General features: G+C 41.1%; 1 protein-coding gene and 1 pseudogene across 1 annotated transcript; both read right to left on the bottom strand.

Annotated features, from left to right (window-relative positions):
* The window catches only part of LOC138419571 (zinc finger protein 420-like), a 40,650-nt pseudogene extending 24,102 nt beyond the window's left edge, over positions 1-16,548 (bottom strand).
* A 366-nt stretch (positions 16,549-16,914) lies between these two features.
* LOC138419570 (KRAB domain-containing protein 5-like) lies at positions 16,915-19,637 on the bottom strand. The gene is made up of 3 exons (XM_069552437.1): positions 19,478-19,637; positions 18,319-18,464; positions 16,915-16,980 (listed from the first exon to the last, which is right to left on the bottom strand). Exons 1-3 carry the CDS (start codon positions 19,635-19,637, stop codon positions 16,915-16,917), a joined length of 372 nt encoding a protein of 123 aa, XP_069408538.1.
* Positions 19,638-22,277: the final 2,640 nt, after the last annotated feature.

Raw genomic sequence — 22,277 nt, 5'->3', positions numbered from 1 at the left:
AGAAATTCAAGTCAAGCCCGGGAAAGGAGAACCAATCAGAACTCAACACCTACCCCTTCACCAGAAGGTGACCAATCAGACCCGGAGACTCCCGTTTTTTTAATTTTTCGCGCGATAATACCCTATATAAGCAATGTAACCCAGAGCTCAGGGCTCCTCCCTATAGCTGCTGCATTGGTATCGGTGGGAGCCCCAGCTCGAGCTTGGTAATAAAAACTCTCTTGCTTTTGCATCAGATATCGGCTCCCTGGTGGTCATTGGGAGATTTCGCAACGTGGGCATAACAAAACCAAACTGTCCATCAACAGAGAAATAACGAGGAAATTGTCCATCAAAACGCAGCAGTCCACTCAGACATTGAAACGAATGAAAGAAAAAGTCATTTTCAGGAGCATGGATGGATCGAGAGATTTATCACACTGAGTGAAGCCAGTCAGAGAGGGAAAGCAAAGGATGACATACAGGGAGAATCGACAGATTCCTCAAGTGAACCAATTCATAAACTGAGACAGACTCACAGACAGAAACACGAGTTTACGATTTTTTTTTTTTAAGGTTGGGGAAGGGGAACAATAAGAGATTGGGGCTTACAGAGACACACTACTTATTGTCAAAGAGATAATTGAAATGGACCTACTGAATAGCACAGGGAAGTCTACTCAACACACTCAAAGAACCTATTTGGGAAAAGACCCCGAAAAAGAGGAGAATAGATGTACCTCTATGAATAACTGAATCAAGTTCCTGTCAACCTAAAACAAACACAACAGAAATCAACTCTACTTCATTAGAAAATAAAAGTTAACAGTAATAAACACCTAATTGTGCAGCATAAGGAAATGCTGCCACCTTGTGGCCACTTTTGGAACAGCAATGGAAAGTCCTCTGCTGATGGCACTTCATTTTCATCAGGGCTGAGGGGCTCTAAGGAAGAAACTCCGGCCACCTCATGCGAAGAGTTGACTCATTGGAAAAGCCTCTGATGCTGGGAGGGATTGGGGGCAAAAGGAGAAGGGGACGACAGAGGATGAGATAGCTGGATGGCATCACTGACTCAATGGACGTGAGCCTGAGTGAACTCCGGGAGTTGGTGATGGACAGGGAGGCCTGGCATGCTGCGATTCTTGGGGTCGCAAAGAGTCGGACACAACTGAGCGACTGAACTGAACTGAATTGAACTGAACTGAAGGAAGAAACACCTGCCTGAAGAAATGTCCTAGGTGTGTCAGGGGAAAAAGGGTCAAACCAGGGCAAAAGATCACCAGGCCGATCGCCAAACTCAGTTTTACTCACACTGTTCTTAAAAATGTCACATAAAAATCTTTCAACTTTGTGAAATGTTATAGAAATGTAAATCAAAACTGCAAATCAAAAACGTAAAAGGAGGAAAGGAAAGATATACCTATTTGAATGCAGAGTTCCAAAGAATAGCAAGGAGAGATAAGAAAGCCTTCCTCAGTGATCAGTGCAAAGAAATAGAGGAAAACAATAGAATGGGAAAGACTAGAAATCGCTTCAGGAAAATTAGAGATACCTGGAGAATATTTCATGCAGAAATGGGCAAAATAAAGGACAGAACTGGTAAGGACCTAACAGAAGCAGAAGATATTAAGAAGAGGTGGCAAGAAAACACAGAAGAACTATCCAAAAAAATCTTAATGACCAAGATAACCACCATGGTGTGATCACTCACCTAGAGCCAGACGTCCTGGAATGCGAAGTCAAGTGGGCCTTAGGAAGCATCACCATGAACAAGCTAGTGGAGGTGATGGAATTCCAGCTGAGCTATTGCAAATCCTAAAAGATAATGCTGTTAAAGTCCTGCACTCAATATGCAGGGAAAGTTAGAAAACTCAGCAGTGGCCACAGGACTGGAAAAGGTCAGTTTTCATTCCAATCTGAAAGAAAGGCAATGCCAAAGGATGCTCAGACTACTGCAAAATTGCACTCATCTCACACACCAGTAAAGTAATGCTCAAAATTCTCCAAGCAAGGCTTTAACAGTATATGAATTGAGAACTTCCAGATGTTCAAGGTGGATTTAGAAGAAGAGGAACCAGAGATCAAAAGGAGGGGAACCCTAAAGGAAAAACAAAATAACCCTCAGGATTAAAAAATGTTACTACCAAGGTGAAAATGAGGAACTCATCCCCCAAATATGCAAACAACACATGCTGTTCAATTAAAAAAGTGGTGGAGGGCAAAGATCTAAATGGATATTTCTCCCCAGAAGATATTTGGTGGCTATAAAGCCATGAAAAGGCGCTCACATTGCTAATTATTAAAGAAATTAAAATCAAAACTACAAGAACATCTCACCTCACCCAGCTCAGAGTGGCCTATGTCCTGAGGTTTACTAACAAAATGGCAGAGAGGACGTGGAGACATGGGAAGTCTCCTACACTGATGCTGGCAATGTAAGCTGTTAACAGTCAGGATGGACAGGGAGGAGCTTCCTTAAACAAGGGGAAAGGGAAAGAATTTCCGTCTCTCCCTACTGCTTACAGAAGAAAAAAATCCAAATAGCTTGAAGAGTTAAATGGACGGAAGATTACTCTAATCCTCTTGAGGAAAATACAGGCAAACACACTTTGACATGAATCACAACAAGTTCTTTTTGAATCTATGCTTAGAATAATTAAAACTAAAACAAAACTTTTAAAAGGCACCTCATCACCTAAAAAGCTTTTGCACTGCAAGGGCAACCTAAAGGAAAGAAAAAGACAACCCTCAGAATGGGAAAATAAATGTTTGCAACAGATGTTTAAAATAATGAATTCATCTCCCAACATGCAAACTGCTCATGCAGCTCATGATAAAGCTGCAAAAAAAAAAAAACACCCTATCAATCCAATAGAAAAACCGCAAAGATCTAAATGGATGTGTCTCCAAGGAAGGCATCTAGATGGCCATAAAACACATGAACAGATGCTCAGGATCACTTTTAGAGAAATCTAATCAAAACTGTAATGAGGTATCACCTCACACCTCACAGAATATCCATCTTCCAAAAGGTCTACAAAGGAATCCTCTGCGTCCTACAAAGGTTAATTGCTGCTGAGGGCGAGGGTCACAGAGAATCCTCCTATACTGTGGGCAGGAGTGTAATTGAGTCGGTGCAGCCACAAGGAAAAGAGTATGGAAATTCCTTAAAACACTAAATATAGACATATCACTTGAACTGGCAAGCCCACTCCTTGACTTCAGTTCAGTCGCTCAGTGGTGTCCGACTCTTTGTGACCACATGAATCACAGCGCGCCAAGCCTCCCTGTCCATCATCATCTCCTGGAGTTCACTCAGACTCACGTTCATCGAGTCCGTGGTGCCATCCAGTCATCTCATCCTCTGTCGTCCCCTTCTGCTCCTGCCCCGAATCCTTCCCAGCATCAGAGTCTTTTCCAATGAGTCAAATCTTCGCATGAGGTGGCCAAAGTACTGGAGTTTCAGCTTTAGCAGCATTCCTTCCAAAGAAATCCCAGGACTGCTCTCCTTCTGAATGGATTGGTTGGATCTCCTTGCAGTCCCAGGGACTCTCAACAGTCTTCTCCAACACCACAGTTCAAAAGTATCAATTCTTCAGTGCTCAGCCTTCTTCACAGTCCAACTCTCACATCCATACATTAAAATGATAGTTGAACCTCAATTTTCAGGGCAGTGCTATTGACAATATCTAAGACAGAGCATCAACCGAAGTTCCATCTATAGAGAAGTGAAGAGTCACCTGTCCATCTAACAACTGGCATACACTCAGCCATCCAAAAGAATGAATGAATGACATTTTCAGGAGCATGGGTGGACTGAGAATTTATCGTACTCAGCGAAGTCAGAGATGAAAGAAGAAGTATCACCTAGAGGGGGAATCTATAAATTTATACAGATTAGTTGCCTAGTTAGTTAAGTCGCTCAGTCATGTCCGACTCTTTGTGATCCCATGGACTGTAGCCCATCAGGCTCCTCCATCCATGGGATTCTCCAGGCAAGAATACTGATTAACTAGCTATAAACAGAAACAGACTCACAGACTTAGAAACCCAACTTATGACTTTAAAAAAAAAAATGTAGTGGCAGGGAGACCTTGAGAGGTTGCAGTGAACAAAAACACACTATTTATTACCATATAGATAATGCCAGTGGACCTACCAAATAGCACAGGGAAGTCGACTGGATACACAGAATAGACATACATCTGTGTATAACTGAATCATGTTCTCGTAAACCTAAAACAAACACAACAGAAATCAACTCTACTTCAATAGAATATAAAAATTGACCAAAAAAAGGAAAAACAGAAAGAGAAATACCAAGGGAACATTTCATGCAAAGATGGGCACAAGAAAGGACAGAAACAGTATGGACCTAACAAAAGCAGAAGATAATAAGGAGAGGTGGTGAAAATACACAGACGAACTATACTGAGTTTCCCCTGTGGCTCAGCTGGTAAAGAATCTGCCTGCAATGCAGGAGACCTAGGTTCGAACCCTGGGTGGGGAAGATCCCCTGGAGAAGGGAAAGGCTACCCACTCCAGTATTCTGGCCTCGAGAATTCGACAGACTGTATAGTCCATGGGGTCACAAAGCGTTGGACATGACTATTAAGAAGAGGTGGTGAAAATACACAGATGAACTATACTAAAAAGATCTTATCACACCAGATAATCCCGATGTGACCACTGACTTAGAGCCAGAAATCCTGGAGTGAGAAGTCAAGTGGGTCTTAGGAAGCATCACTATAAAAAGAGCTAGTAGAGAGGATGGAATTCCAGCTGAGCTGTTTTAAATTACGAAGGATGATGCTGTTAAAGTGCTTCATTCAATATGCCAGCAAATTTGGAAAACTCAGCAGTGGCTACAGGTTGGAAAAGGTCAGTTTTCATTCCAATCCCAAAGAAGATCAATGCCAAAGAATGTTCAAACTTCTGCACAATTGCACTCATTGTACATGCCAGCAAGGTAATGCTCAAAATCCTTCAAGCTAGGCTTCAACAGTATGTGAACTGGGAACATCCAGATGTACAAGCTGGATTTAGAAAAGGCAGATGAATGAGAGATCAAATTGCCAACATCCGCTGGATCACAGAAAAAGTAAGAGAGTTCCAGAAAACATCTACTTCTTCTTCACTGACTATGCTAAAGGCTTTGTGTGGATCACAACAAACTGTGGGAAATTCTTCAAGAGATGGGAATACCAGACCACCTGACCTGCCTCCTGAGAAATCTGTATGCAGGTCAGGAAGCAACAGTTAGAACTGGACATGGAACAATGAACTGGTTCCAAATTGGGAAAGGAGGACATCAAGGCTGTATATTGTCACCTGCTTATTTAACTTATATGCAGATAACATCATGCGAAATGCCAGATTGGATGAAGCTCAACCTGGAATCAAGATTCCCAGGAGAAATATCAATAATCTCAGATATGCAGATGACACCACCCTAATGGCAGAAAGCAAAGAGGAACTAAAGAGCCTCTTGATGAAAGTGAAAGAGGAGAGTGAAAAAGCTGGCTTAATACTCAAAATTCGAAAAACTAAGATCATGGCATCCAGTCCCATCTCTTCATGGCAAAGAAAAGGGGAAACGATGGTAACAGGGAGAGACGTTATTTCCTTGGACTCCAAAATCAATGTACAGGGTGACTGCAGCCATGAAATTAAAAGATGCTTGCTCCTTGGAAGAAAAGCAATGATAAACCTAGACAGCATGTTAAAAAGCAGAGACATTACTTTTCCAACAAAAGTCCATCTAGTCAAATCTATGGTTATTCCAGTAGTTATGTATGGATGTCAGAGATGGAGCATAAAGAAGGCTGAGTGCCAAAGAATTGATGCTTTTCAACTGTGGTGCTGGAGAAAACTCTTGAGAGTTCCGTTGGACAGCAAGGAGATCAAATCAGTCCACCCTAAAGGAAATCAGTCCTGAATATTCACTGGGAGGACTAATGCCAAAGCTGAAACTCCAATACTTAGGCCACTTGATGGGAAGAGCTGACTCATTGGAAAAGACCCTGATGCTGGGAAAGATTGAGGAAAGGAGGAGAAGGGGGCGACAGAGGATGAGACGCTTTGTTAACATCATCAACTCAATGGACATGAGTTTGAGCAAGCTCTGGGAGTTGGTGATGGACAGGGAAGCCTGACATGCTGCAGTCCATGGGGTCACAAAGAGTCGGACATGACTGAGCGACTGAACAACATTGTGGTCTCGGGAGAGAGGAAGGCATTGTAGAATGTGAAAAGAGTCCAGGCTGTGACTTCCCAAAAAACTTTATAGAAAGCACATTCAACTTTATAGAAAGCACATTCACTGTAGTAGGCAATAGTTAAAACCCAGATCCTGAGATCTCCATCAGAATAACACTCAGTCAAAAATAAGGGTGGACCTCTGTCTTTATGAGGAAGGCAGCATGATTTTATACCAGTAAACTGAGAGAGTGACCTCTAGTCTAGAGCGAAGGAGGCAGAGAGCTCAAGAAAGAGGAAGGTTAGAATCATGTGAGTCATCAGGAAGCTTTCTGTCTATTCTCACCAACTCCCATTTATTCCTCAAGAGCAGAGATCGTAAACACTATTGTAGGACACAGACAATTCCAGGAGACATTCTACAAGTGAAGGAACCAAACTCCCGAGGGTAGATAAGGGATTCTGGAAGGCAATTGTCCTCACCCGAGAAGGCCAGGTTCCCATAGTTCTCTAACATCACGTCCCTGTACAATTTCCACTGACCGAGGTCCAGGCGCTCCCACTCCTCTTGAAAGGTTGTTGCTGAGCCACAGAAGACACCGGGATTCTTGGCCTCTGAAGGAGAAGAATTCGATTCGTGGCCAGAGACGAGGCTTGATCACTCAGAGCTTTTGTGTAATAGAGTTTTATTAAAATACAAAAGAGATAGAGAAAGCTTCTGACATAGACATCAAAAGGGGGCAGAGAGAGTGCCCACTCACTAGTGTTAGCAAAGGAGTTATATACCTTTTAATTAGTTATCCCAATGAAACAAAAGAATGTCTGGAGGTTGTAAAGATCTTCCTAGACCCACTCCCATGATTTACATTTTAAGATAACAGGATTAGCCAGAAGGTTTTCAGGAAGGAGAAACTGTCCTCAGGCAGGATGTATTGTTGTAAAATCCCTAGTTAGAGTTTAAACTGAGTTGTGTAATTGACTAAGACTAAGGACCGTAGATAAAAAAGTTTGTCCTTTCCTTCTCCTTGAGAATTTCAGACCCCTCTCTCCTTGGGGACCCCCGGACTTCTTATCAACCTGCCTAGGAATTGACTCTCTCACTCTTGAGTGACCTCTATGGGCACATCCCAGGATGTCAGCCGTCCCTGAAATACAATGGACAGATGCCATGTGACTGTGGGAAGACTTCCTAATGTGACTCAAGTTGAAAACAGCAAGTACAGAGAACTAGTTTTTCAATGAGAAGTGTCTGATGGTATACAATAATATACTTTTTCACATAATATACTTTTTTACATGCCTGATGAACTATGGAATGAGGTTCATGACATTGTACAGGAGACAGGGATCAAGACCATCCCCATGGAAAAGAAATGCAATAAAGCAAAATGGCTGTCTGGGGCGGTCTTACAAATAACTCTGAAAAGAAGTAGGGGAAAAGCAAAGGACAAAAGGAAAGATATAAGCATGTGAATGCAGAGTTCCAGAGAATAGCAAGAAGAGATAAGAAAGCCTTCTTCAGCGATCAATGCAAAGAAATAGAGGAAAAGAAGAGAATGGGAAAGACTAGAGATCTCTTCAAGAAAATTAGAGATACCAAGGGAACATTTCATGCAAAGATGGGCTTGATAAAGGACAGAAATTGTCTGGACCTAACAGAAGCAGAAGATGTTAAGAAGACGTGACAAGAATACACAGAAGAACTGTACAAAAATGATTTTCATGACCCAGATAATCATGATGGTGTGATCACTCATCTAGAGCCAGACATCCTGGAATGTGAAGTCAAGTGGGCCGTAGAAAGCATCACTACGAACAAAGCTAGTGGAGGTGATGGAATTTCACTTGAGCTGTTTCAAATCCTGAAAGATGATGCTATGAAAGTGCTGCACTCAATATGCGAGCAAATTTGGGAATCTCAGTAGTGACTACAGGACTGGAAAAGATCAGTTTTCATTCTAATTCCAAAGAAAGGCAATGCCAAACAATGCTCAAACTACAGCACAATTGCACTCATCTCAAACGTTAGTAAAGTAACGCTCAAAATTCTGCAAGCCAGGCTTCAGCAATACATGGACCGTGAACTTCCTGATGTTCAAGCTGGTTTTAGAAAAGGCAGAGGAACCAGAGATCAAATTGCCAACATCTGCTGGATCATGGAAAAAGCAAGAGAGTTCCACAAAAATATCTATTTCTTCTTTATTGACTATGCCAAAGCCTTTGACTGTGTGGATCACAATAAACTGTGGAAAAATCTGAAAGAGATGGGAATACCAGACCATCGGACCTGCCTCTTGAGAAATCTGTATGCAGGTCAGGACGCAACAGTTAGAACTGCACATGGAACAACAGACTGGTTCCAAATAGGAAAAGGAGTACAACAAGGCTGTATACTGTCACCCTGCTTATTTAACTTCTATGCAGAGTACATCATGAGAAACGCTGGACTGGAAGAAACACAAGCTGGAGTCAAGATTGTCGGGAGAAATATCAAGAACCTCAGATATGCAGATGACACCACCCTTATGGCAGAAAGTAAAGAGGAACTCAAAAGCCTCTTAATGAAAGTAAAAGAGGAGAGTGAAAAAGTTGGCTTAAAGCTCAACATTCAGAAAACGAAGATCATGGCATCCTGTCCCATCACTTCATGGGAAATAGATGGGGAACAGTAGAAACAGTGTCAGACTTTATTTTTCTGAGCTCCAAAATCACTGCAGATGGTGATTGCAGCCATAAAATTAAAAGACGCTTACTCTTTGGAAGGAAAGTTATGACCAACCTAGATAGTATATTCAAAAGCAGAGACATGACTTTGCTGACTAAGGTCCGTCTAGTCAAGGGTGTGGTTTTTCCTGTGGTCATGTATGGATGTGAGAGTTGGACTGTGAAGAAGGCAGAGTACTGAAGTATTGATGCGTTTGAACTGTGGTGTTGGAGAAGACTCTTGAGAGTCCTTTGGACTGCATGGAGCTCCAACCAGTCCATTCTGAAGGAGATCAGCCCTGAGATTTCTTTGGAAGGAATGATTTTAAAGCTGAAACTCCAGTACTTTGGCCACCTCATGAGAAGAGTTGTCTGATTGGAAAAGACTCTGATGCTGGGAGGGATTAGGGCAGGAGGAGAAAGGGACAACAGAGAATGAGATGGCTGGATGGCACCAGACTCGATGGACGTTGAGTCTTAGTGAACTCCGGGAGTTGGTGATGGAGAGGCAGGCCTGGTGTGCTGTGATTCATGGGGTCGCAAAGAGTCGGACAAGATTGAGTGACTGAACTGAACTGAACTGAAGGAATGTAGAGAAAAAAGTATGTCCTTTCCTTCTTCTTGAGAATTCCAGACCCCTCTCTCCTTGGGGACCCCCGGACTTCTTATCAACCTGCCTAGGAATTGACTCTCTAACTCTTGATTGAACTCTATAGCCACATCCCAGAATGCCAGCCGCCCCTGAAATACAATGGACAGATGCCATGTGACTGTGGGAAGTCTTCCTAATGTGACCCAAGTTGAAAACAGCAAGTACAGAGAACTAGTTTTTCAATGAGAAGAGTGTCTGATGGTATACAATAAGATTCTTTTTTACATAGTAATATGCTCTAGTGCATTTCTAACCTGAAGAAAACAGGATGACAGATGATCCACAAAGCCACTTGGGCTTCCCTGGTAGCTCAGATGGTAAAGCATCTGTCTGTAATGTGGGTGACCTGGATTCAATCCCTAGGTAGGGAAGATACCCTGGAGAAGGGAATGGCAACCCACTCCAGTATTCTTGCCTGGGGAATCTTATGGAGAGAGGAACCTGGCAGGTTATAGTCCATGGGGTGAGAAAGAGTGGGACGTGACTGAGTGACTAGGATTCATTCATTCATCTGGGAGAAAAATTATTAACTGTGATCAACAGAGGCATATTTAGTTTTGAGGGTTTTCCTTGTGTTGCACAGGATAAATATCAGTCAAAGCAGGAATATTTTTAAAAAGCACATTATGATTCAAGAGTTCTAGGGTGGGCCCACAGTTTTTCATCTTGAACAAGCTTAGTTTTAACTAAATCTCTGGTTGATAAATGGCCATTGTGAATAGCACGGAGGTAAAAGAGCCATGGCAAACAGCCACGGCATCCAGTCCCATCACTTCAGGGCAAATAGATGGGGGAACAATGGAAACAGTGAGAGACTTTGTTGTTTTTGGCTCCAAAATCACTGCAGATGGTGACTGCAGCCATGAAATTAAAAGACGCTTGCTCCTTGGAAGAAAAACTATGACCAACTTAGAGAGCATAATAAAAGGCAGAGACATTATTTTGCCGACAAAGTTCCATCTAGTCAAAGCTATGGTTTTTCCATAGCTTTGGATGTGAGAGCTGGAGTATAGAGAAAACTGAGCACCAAAGAATTGATGGTTTTGAACTGTGGTGTTGGAGAAAACTCTTGAGAGTCCCTTGAACTGCAAGAAGATCTAACCAGTCCATCCTAAAGGAAATCAGTCCTGAATATTCAATGGAAGGACTGATGCTGAAGCTGAAACTCCAATACTTTGGCCACCTGATGCAAAGAACTGACTCACTGGAAAAGAGCTTCATGCTGGGAAAGATTGAAGGCGGGAGGAGAAGGGGACAACAAAGGTTGAGATAGTTGGTGTCACAGACTCAATGGATACATGGTTGAGTAAGCTCTGGGAGTTGGTGATTGTCACATGTGCTGCAGTCCATGGGGTCACAAAGAGTTGGACACAACTGAGTGACTGAACTGAACTGTAAAGAGCCAGGTATGAATTCATAGTTATTATTGAACTTTATGCGCTTTACAGATTTTACAGGTTTAATTGATTAGTAAGCAGAGAAAACAATCCTTTTGACCATTTCTGAACTATATAACTTTCTAACAGTTTTTTACTTTGTAATCTTGAATGAGCCACATAAATAATTTTAGATTAAACAAAATTGCTGTTCAAAATTGTTTGGAATATTTGATCAAATATTCAAAAAATGTAGAGCTTGGGATTTACTTCATTGGATCTGAGCTCGATTTTATGTAAAAATATTTAAGGCAACACAGAGACCTGACTGAGCGACTGAGTTGAACTGAACGCAGAGACCACTCTAACGGATGTTTTACCAGTTGAGGTAACTGGCAAAAATATCAAAAACAGAAAAGATGTCATATACTGTTAACGTTTTCATGCACACAAACATACATTAGTTGGGAGAAAAATGATTCATGTTTATAAAATTAGGAATAGATTTCTGTGCTTAACTTTTATAATTTATTTGTGGCAATATTCTGTATTTTTTAAATACACTAGGGTGCAAAAACACATAAAGACAAAAATTAGAGCTCTTGGTTCTGAATCTTTTATGCCTTTGAAAATCTCTATCATTTGTGTTGCATTATATTTTAGATATAACATTTAAAGATTCATAAGTAATAACATTCTTGTAAATATTGTAGAAAATACAAAGATGTGATAAGAATTCTGTCTGGAAAATGAGTGCGGAGTATATTACTAACGGAAATGATCAGACCTGGGCTTGAGTGATGAAAACCTCCATTCCCAAAATGCAAGAACCCTATTAAACACAGCTGAGTGTTCATTTTCCAAAGCAAAGGGAACTAAGAAGGCACAGTTTGCTACATTAATTTTGGCAGCTTATACACATCCCTCACTAAATCTTTCAAAAATCCTTATGAAAGTCAAAAAGCAGGAACATCACAGTTCGCAGTATAACAATATCACAGACACACCTGAACCAGGAAACGTGAGGTGTAGTGGGATAAATGTTGGCAGTGATCTGAATCCTGAAAAATATCAGTTTTATACAAAATTCACTTATATAACTCCCATGTTCTGTATCCTAAGACTACAGTTAAGAGTGAGTCCTTCTTACCATATAGACAAAGGTCTCTCATACTTTTCTCCTTCTATTCCCCAAACTTCCTGTGGAATTCTGGACCACTGAGGTAATTCTATTCATAAGGACAATTTCCTAATCCTGTTCTAAAGGTCTCAAGTTGCATATATATGTAAATTCATTCCTAATTTCCCCTACTTCTCTAAGGTCCCAAGACTGTATTTAGTATTTTACTTAAAAAGCATTTTAAGTATTTTACTTAAAAAGCAAATGACATAACTATTGAAAATGTACATCTTACTATAATATGTGGAATTACTCCCTGAACACTTACCTCATGGGGACCTACAGGGATGTTTGATATGAATGACTAACACCTCCATTTAGATGTACATGTTACATTACCGGGTCCTTAATCTTCTAATGGAGAATAAATGTAAATGATTTCTCTCTAGGATAGAAGGCCTTGTCTCATCTTTGAGATAGCAACCATCAAAAACATAACTTTGCGTACACACTAGAAATGAAGAATAGAAGCATGGAGTAATTTGAGAGTTGAATCACATTTATTTTGCTTTTCAAATAATCACAAATCATGTCAATATAAACAAATATATATTGCTAATAATTGTACATTTCTAAATACCATCCTTCATCTTGTGATCCATACTAACATATCAATTTTCTGTTTTAACTATGGATTACTATCTGCAATACTTCTCCTGAAGAGGAATTTCAAAAAACAGGATTGATGAAATGCTTTCTATTGTGCGGGCTTCCTTGATAGCTCAGTTGGTAAAGAATCTGCCTCCCACTACAGTATCCCAGCCTGGAGAACTCCATGGACACAGTCCATTGGGTTGCAAAGAGCTGGACACAACTGAGCGACTTTCACTGTTTTCTAGTGTGCAGCTTCTGATATTTATTGAGATTTAAGTTTTATTAAATACTTTTCTACATTTTTTTAAATGTCATTCCCTCTCTTTATTAAATAAATGGTCTTGTATTTTCTAAAGTGTGTGTTTAGGACAAATCTCTTCTATCAGTTATTACTAGGGTTTCTCTCCAGTATGTGCTCTCTGATGTCTAATAAGGTGAGAGCTCTGATTAAAGCCTTTGCCACTTTCCTTACATTTGTAAGGTTTTTCCTCCAGTATGAATTCTCTGATGTTGAGTAAGATGTGAGTGCTTGATGAAGTCTTTTCCACATTCTTTACATTTGCAAGGTTGCTCTCCAGTATGTTTTCTGGTGTTGAATAAGACTTGAGTGGTGACTGAAGGCTTTTCTGCATTCTTTCCATTTATTCTCCAGTATGAATTCTCTAATGGTAAGTAAGACCTGAGTGCCTGCTAAAGTCTTTGCCACAATCCTTACATTTATAAGGCCTCTCCCCAGTATGAATTCGCTGGTGTTGAGTAAGAGTTGAGTTCTGAGTAAAGGATTTCCCACATTCTGTACATTTATAAGGCTTCTCTCCAGTATGAATTCTCTGATGGTAAGTAAGACCTGAGCACTGGTTAAATTCTTTGCCACAATCCTTACATTTATAAGGTTTCTCTCCAGTATGAATTCTCTGGTGGTAAGTAAGACCTGAGCACTGGTTAAATTCTTTGCCACAATGCTTACATTTATAAGGTTTCTCTCCTGTATGAATTCGCTGGTGTTGAGTAAGACTTGAGTAGTGACTGAAGGCTTTTCCACATTCTTTACATTTATAAGGCTTCTCTCCAGTATGAATTCGCTGGTGTTGAGTAAGAGTTGAGTTCTGACTAAAGGATTTCCCACATTCTGTACATTTATAAGGTTTCTCTCCAGTATGAATTCTCTGATGGTAAGACCTGAGCACTGGTTAAATTCTTTGCCACAGTCCTTACATTTATATGGTTTCTCTCCATTATGAATTCTCTGGTGGTAAGTAAGACCTGAGCAGTGGTGAAATTCTTTGCCACAATCCTTACATTTATAAGGTTTCTCTCCATTATGAATTCTCTGGTGGTAAGTAAGACCTGAGCAACGGTGAAATTCTTTGCCACAGTCCTTACATTTATAAGGCTTCTCTCCAGTATGAATTCGCTGGTGTTGAGTAAGAGTTGAGTAATGACTGAAGGCTTTTCCGCATTCTTTACATTTATGAGGCTTCTCTCCAGTATGAATTCGCTGGTGTTGAGTAAGAGTTGAGTAGTAACTGAAGGCTTTTCCACATTGTTTACATTTATAAGGCTTCGTTCCAGTATGAATTTGCTGGTGTTGAGTAAGAGTTGAGTTCTGACTAAAGGATTTCCCACATTCTGTACATTTATAAGGTTTCTCTCCAGTGTGAATTCTCCGATGGTAAGTAAGACCTGAGCACTGGTGAAATTCTTTGCCACAATCCTTACATTTATAAGGCTTCTCTCCAGTATGAATTCTCTGGTGTTGAGTAAGATTTGACTTCTGATTAAAGGCTTTGCCACACTTTGTACATTTATAATGCTTCTCCCCCGTGTGAATTCGCTGATGTCGACTAAGGCTTGAGTAAAACATAAATGCTTTTCCACATTCTTTACATTCATAAGGTTTCTTACCAGTGTGGATTTGCTGATCTTGCCTAAGCTCTGAGTTCTGCTTATAGGTGTTGCCACACTCTGTATATTTGAAAGGTTTCCATCCTGAATGAATTTTCCTGTGTCTACTTAGACTGGATGAGGTAGTAAAGGCTTTCTGACATTTCGTACACTTGTAACTTTTCTGCAGATTCTGAATACTCTGCTGTTGAGTGAGATTTGAAGACTGATTAGAGACATGACCATATTCACAATTGTAAGTCTTCTCTCCAGTGTGTGTACTCTCATTTAGTGGAAAACCTGATGTTTGATAAAAGATATTCCTCCATGTACTATTCTTAGAATCTTTGTCTGAAGATTGAGGTCCCTGATGTTTCATAGGGTGAGAGTCTTGTTCAGTTTTACACCCAGTTTCATTGCATGAATGGCTTCTCACTCCATCATAAATATTCTTGTAATTATTGGGGGTAGAGCTCCTACTTAAGGCCTGACTTGTGTTATTACCCATGAGAAGTTGTTCCATATTAACTGTATCATGATGTGTATTGAACAATGATGGTGGGATTAACTCTATTCCATTATTATCAACATTACACATTTTGGAACAGAGAGAAACTGTCTGTTGGTGGAAGAATAATGACCCATTGCTCACAGATCTCTCAAACTGGTTATATTGTGAGTTTTCCCCATCGTTTTTAAATTTCTGGTTTTCAGACGTGCTTGAATGTATGTGTAATCGAAGCCTGTGTTCCGAGAGGTTTGCAGGAGTACTTGGAGTAGAGACTGGATGATTTTCCAGATTTTCCACATTTCCCTTCAGAGAACGTGTATGTTTCAAAAACGGATTTAAGCCTTTGCTTGAAGAGATACACTTCTCTGCAGATGTTGATAACTGAAATGGGTGTGTTCTGCAGTTTGACTCACATTGCTCATTTCTTTGGGCAGTAATGTCCGCATTGTGTGAAAGTGTCTCGGTTTCATTCTGTCCATATAAACATCTTCTAGGTCTTTCACATACCCCCGTATATTCCTGGTCTTTCATTAAATGTTCATTTCCAAGGTGAGACCTTTCATATATTCCTAGGTTTGCTTTTTGGATTAAATGTTCTAATCTTGGATTCTTTGACATCAAACCACGGGTGTTGTGAGAAGACACAGCTGAAAGATACCAAATGAAAGTTTTCTTATCTACTATTCTTATCTACTGGCGCTGGTGTGGGCTCAGCTGGGACAGAAGGGGAGCCTCATTCTCTGTGGGAAGAGAACACGACGACAGTCTGTGGCAGCAGGACAGAGTGAGACCTGTACACAGGGTACTGATCCCAGCCTGGCCTACCCAGCCAGAGAGGGTGCCCACTGCTGCAGACAAAAGCTGGGTGCTGAAATGTGGGGTCTGGAGAGCAGACTCAGGCCGAGGACTGCTGTGGGCTGTGAGGAGACATCCTGAGGGGACGGGGGTGAGGGAGGGGCTCTATAAACAAGAATGGTTGTGGAGGAAGCCTGAATACCAGAGAGCAGAGTGCCATTGTTGAGTGATGCCCAAAGGGAAGACCCACCATTGCAGCCCCTTTCCCCCTGTGCTGGCCTCCTCTCCCCCAGCACTAGGAAGTCCACCACATGGGTGGGCTCTTTTGAGCTCCAGCCACAGCCTGCCCCCATGCACCTTCTACACAATCAGTAGACTCCTGCGCTCTGTGGGTGGCCCACACACATAGAAGGAGCTGAAAGCTCAGCTGAGCCCCAGGTTTAAGGAAGAAAACCTGAAGTCTCTCCTCACGGTTGCACAAACCATGCTTCTACACCTGCAACTGGCTTTGTCAACTCAGCCCCTGCAGAGCATCTGAATGGACAACATGGCTCCCCCAGCCATGGGAGGTGTAGGTTTAACAGCTGTGGACTTTGTGGAGATGTATACTAGGGGGTGGGGCCAGGCCAGAGTCTGAGCTGCCCCCATAGCACCACAGCAGGTACAGCTCCATGAACGCAATTCTGGGACCTGAGTTCACTGGATCTATGCTGGTGTTCTAGTGAAAACAACATCTGAGGAGGCAGACCTCTCTGCTTTCACTAACAGTGGATGAAAAGCCCTAAAAGTGAATGCTGCTGGCACCAGAGCAATGTGCCAGCATGCCCATGGTTGAAAGGGGACCAAGAGCAGTGCCAAATGGGGTCATGTGAGACTCACACAGCGCATGAGCACACTCCAAGGTGAACAAACCCAGAGGAGCAATCCTTAGTGGCTTCTCTCCCAGGTGTCCTCCAATGCTACCTGCCTTGACCACAGATCAGAATCACAGCGAAGAAACGGATCTGGGGGCTCTTCTCCACCAACCAGGGGGCAGACCCTACATCTGACAGGGCAGAGACAACCATAGAGCCAAGGGGAAGCTCCCCTCAATATCCAGGGGAGGCTAGGGTCACAATAACAGCAATCAAAGCCCAGATCAAGGGGATAAGGGTACAAGCCTGTGGAACAACCCCACCCCCTGGGGGAAGACAACAGAGCAAAAGGAGCTAGGATCCTGCAGGCTGCAGAACAGACCACAAACCCAGAAAATGTGACAAGATGAGAGGACAAAGAAGTATGATGTAGAGGAAGGAGCAAGACAAAAAGCTACAAGAACCATTAAATGAAGAAGATACAGGCAGTGTAATGATTACTCTCCGACTTAAGTCATCTTAAACGCAGATGCCACTAAGCGCCCTCTAATTCTTTACCCACTTTTTATTTTAGCATGTTCTACATGATGTTTCAATATAAAAATCATAAATAATACTGACATAGGTCTAATCAGAAAGAAGGACATGTAGGACAAAGCCTGGGGAAGCTGATGACAAGATTAATTAAATAAAGAAGCAGTTCTTGAGAAATTAAGAAATGAGACTTTAAAAATATGGTGTGAACACTATCAATGCTCTGTGGAGATCTAATTGGGAAGGAAATCTTAAAAAGAGTAGATATTTACACGTAAAATGGATTCTCTTTGCCATACAACATTGCAAACCAGTTATACTCCAATAAGAACGTTTTTAAAAGATTCTATTATCTAAACATTGCAATACTTTGAAAGCATTAAAAATATGGTAGAAAATGTTTTAAGCTCTTATGCCAATTTATTTGAAAATTCTTTGAGTTAATTGAATATGCTTAAGTCTTTTAGTATTGAGGAATTGGGGCAAATACCCTTAACATTTCATATGAGTTCCTATTAAAAAAACAGAAACATTGAAGTAACCCTGAGATTGGCATGCTTTCTCGTAGAGAGGTTTTGGTTTCTGCAGTGAAGAAATTACTTGAATTTAAAATTTATCAGATCATATTTGAAGCTTTCAGTGTATTAGAAATTATGTGAGAAAAAAAAAAAATACTCTGTACCCAATATTCCTCGAACTTTGGCAACAGGTCTACAATTCCGCTCACACACAGCCATCTAGAGGTAGAAACTTTAATAGGAGCGTCTTAGAGTTTGTCAGAAATGTGCAATTTTCCTAGCCCCCCACCTGCCCCCCCAAGAAATGGAATAGTAATCGATTCATGCAGGTTGTTACAGGCCAAGAATAGGATTTCAGTTCTCACTGTGATTGAGAAAAGTAATCACTGGAGATGAATTCAGGAATAGTTTAAACAGACAGAATGGGGCAGGTGATATCTGCCTATGACACCAACAGAAAGAAACCCAGACTTCTCTAAAACCATTTCCACTGAAGCAGATCTTCCCAAACCACATGTCAAAGGATAAATTCCTCACTGATCCTTGGACCTGTCGTTGACTCATCGGCTCCATCCATTCACATCTACCTGTGTATATGGCTGGCGTCTCCAGTCTCTTTACATCCCAGGGATTCTTCAGTTGCTCCAGAAAGCTGACCAGGTCTGGCTTAGAGACCACAAGACCTGCTATCAGGAAAAGGAATATTTGTTTTCCTAGAGATTCATCAGTTTCCAATCTAATATGTATTCAAGTGAGAAGAGAAGGCACATGTGCTAAGTCACTCCAGTCCTGTCTGACTCTTTGCCACCCTATGGACTGTAGCTCACCAGGCTCCTCTGTCCATGGGAGTGTCCAGGCAAAAACACTGAGTGGGTTTCCATGTCCTCCTCCAGGAGTTTGTCCCAACCCAGGGATCGTACCCACTTCTTTTACGTCTCCTGCATTGGCAGGCAGGTTCTTTACCACTAGTGCCATCTGGGAAGCCCAGAGAAGGCATGGTAGAATGTTAATACAGCCTAGAAATAAAGTATTTGGGGACACAATTTCCTAAGCTGTATGAACTTTCCCTGGTGGCTCAGCTGGTAAAGAAGCCACCTGCACTGTGGGAGACCTGTGTTTGATGCCTGGGTTGGGAAGATCCTCTCGAAAGGGAATGGCAACCCACTCCAGTATTCTGCCCTGGAGAATTCCATGGACTATTCCATAGGCTCACAAAGAGTCAGACATGACTGCAATCTTGCTCATTACATTATTACATTATTAACATTCTAGAGAAGGCATGGTTGAATGTTAATATAGCATAGAAAGTTATATCCTCAAATACTTTATCAAAGCACTTTTATAACTAACAAATACATAAAGAAAAGATCTTGAGATTCTAGTCAAGTACTACTAAGGCCAAAGTAAGTAAGTAGGAGAAATCTGATATATAAAGGAGAGTGGCACCCTTTTATACCACAGAACCTACAGAATTACCACTAACCTAGAAGAAGGAGGCAGATTCCATCACGGAAAAGTTAGAATCATAATGAATCATCATGAAGTCTTCTTTCTCAACTCATAAATATCCATTTTGCCATAGAAAGCAGGGATCTGAAACTATTTCAAGGAGAAGAAGATTCTAGGAGACATTCTAGAAATCAGGAACCAAAACCCAGTGGGTAGAGAAGGGATTCTGGAAGGCAGTTATCCTCACCCAAGGAGGCCAGGTGGCTGTAGTTCTCTAACATCACGTCCCTGTACAATTCTCGCTGACCGAGGTCCAGGCATTCCCACTCCTCTTGAGTGAAGTCTATGGCCACATCCTGGAATGTCAGCCATCCCTGAAATACAAAGCGCAGGTGCCATGTGGCCATGGGAAGACTTCCTAATATGACCCAAGAGGAAACCAGCAAGAGAAATGGTTTTGATTTCAGAGACTGCCTGGTGTTACACAAGAATATAATTTTTAAGAATATAATTTTTATATTTTATAAAAAATATAATTTTTATAATTGTGGTAGTAATATTTTCTACCACAATTTTAATCCCAAGTAAAGAGGATGACATATGATCCATCAACCACTACAGAAATTATTCTGATTTGGAAGATAAATTATAATCAGATCAACATTGGCATATTTATTTTTGAGCATTGTACTCAGCTGACAGATGATAAACTGTCTATCAAAAGAAACAGGAAATATTTTTAAAAAGCACTTCCTGATCCAAATGTTCTGGAGTGGGCTCAGTGTGCCATATTTTTCACAAGCTTATTTGAACTAGCAATGTTGAAAGTTCTGCTCCATGAGTGACAACGTGTGAACAGCAACGAAGTAGAATAGTGAGGAAAGAGTTCACATTTAACTTTGAACTTTAAGTGCTTTACAGATTATACAGGTCTGATAGGATAGTAACCTCAGCGACAAGAATCATTTTAACAATCTGGTATATACTACTTTCTGACAGTTTTCAGAGTCTTGAAAATATAACAGAAATAGTTTAAAATCAATAATGTTGCTGTATCATCTTTTGGCAAATATTTTAACAACCATTGTTTAAATGACAGCTTAAGGGATGGGGGACCCTGGTGGGTTGCCATCTATGGGGTCGCACCGAGTGGGACACAACTGGAGCAACTTAGTAGCAGCAGCAACGTTTACTTCAGTTTGTGACTCTAGACTTTAATAAAACACAGACAAATGCACAGAGCTAACTCTAGTGAAAGTTTATAGAAATTTCTGTATTTGTAAATAATACTGAAAACAAGAAAAGTGTTAGTCACTCAGTCGTGTGCAACCCCAGGGACTGTAGCCTGCCAGGCTTCTCTGTCCATGGGATTCTCAAGGCATGAATACTGGAGTGGGTAGCTATTTCCTGCTTCAGAGAATCTTCAAAACAGAAAAAGAAAAAAAATCAATCAAATGATGTTAACATGTTCATGCATACTGACATACACTAAAATGGAACTGTATACTTATTAAGAGAAAAATGGTCATGTCAATAAAATCAGGATAATTTTTAACTGACTGAAAATGTACCTAAGTATTTGAGGATGATATTATTAGGTAGACAGAATACGGAAAAGGAGTCCAAAATGGCAGTGGCTTAAAGACAAGGAAGGTCAAAGAAAGGTCCAAGGACAAGAGTGAAGACTTCAGGTAGAACAAACAACACTCCTGGCTAAACCCAATTTGCATAGGGCAGGCCCAGGTCAAGGAAAAATCATATAAAAGGAGGAGCCAAAGTGCATTCTCTCTCTGTCTCTTTCTCTCCCAGGTGCATGTCCTCTTTCTCTCTTTCTCCCTCCCCCACATGCTCCTCCACTCTCTTCTCTTCGAGTCCTCGGGTTGGCATGCCCTCACGCTTTGAGGATGGATTCTCCTGCTATCTTCTAAATAAAATAGAGCTCTAACATTGATTTGCTTAAGAGGTATAATATGGTTGTCCAAGACCCTAGGGCTGTGATGCGCTGAGGGCTTTAATGACCGTCGCTCCAAATCTTTGTTGTGACGAGACAAAACACTCGCGTGACACTATTATTCTAATTTTTTTTAATAGACTAGGGTGGAGACATGCACAATGATTTAAAAAATAGACAGCCCTAGTTCTGAATTTTTAAATTTCCTGAAAAATCTACCATTTGCATGGAACTATATTTTAAAATTTAACACAGTTGAACATAGATTCGCAGTAATATGATTCTTGTAAACATTTTGGAAAATACAGAAATGTGATGAGACTCTATCTGTGATGTGAGCATGGAGTGTACTGGAAATGATCAGACCTGGGCTTAAGTGATGAAAATCCCCACACCCAAATCCCAGCATCTCTACTAAACACACAGCTGTGTTGTCAACTACAAATCGGCACTTGCCAAGATCATTGCCAGCGACTGAACAAGACGTTAGAACTAACACCCAAAAAAGTTGTCCTCTTCATTATAGGGTACTGGAATGCTAAAGTAGGAAGTCAAGAAACACCTGGAGTAACAGGCATTTTTGGCCTTGGAACGCGGAATGAAGCAGGGCAAAGACTAATAGAGTTCTGCCAAGAAAATGCACTGGTCATAGCAAACACCGTCTTCCAACAACACAAGAGACGTCTCCACAGATGGACATCACCAGATGGTCAACCCCGAAATCAGATTGATTATATTCTTTGCAGCCAAAGATGGAGAAGCTCTATACATTCAACAAAAAGAAGACCAGGAGCTGACTGTGGCTCAGATCATGAACTCCTTACTACCAAATTCAGACTTACATTGAAGAAAAGTAGGTAAAACCACTAGACCATTCAGGTATGTCCTAAATCAAATCCTTTATGATTATACAGTGGAAGTGAGAAATAGATTAAAGGGCCTAGATGTGATAGAATGCCTGATGAACTATGGAATGAGGTTTGTGATATTGAACGGGAGACAGGGATCAAGACCATCCCCATGGAAAAGAAATGCAAACAAGCAAAATGGCTGTCTGGGGAGGCCTTACAAATAGCTATGAAGAGAACTGAAAAGC

This window comes from Ovis canadensis, chromosome 14 (genome assembly GCF_042477335.2).
Source record: "Ovis canadensis isolate MfBH-ARS-UI-01 breed Bighorn chromosome 14, ARS-UI_OviCan_v2, whole genome shotgun sequence".
NCBI lineage: Eukaryota > Metazoa > Chordata > Mammalia > Artiodactyla > Bovidae > Ovis > Ovis canadensis.
This window is presented reverse-complemented; position numbering and strand designations above follow the sequence as displayed.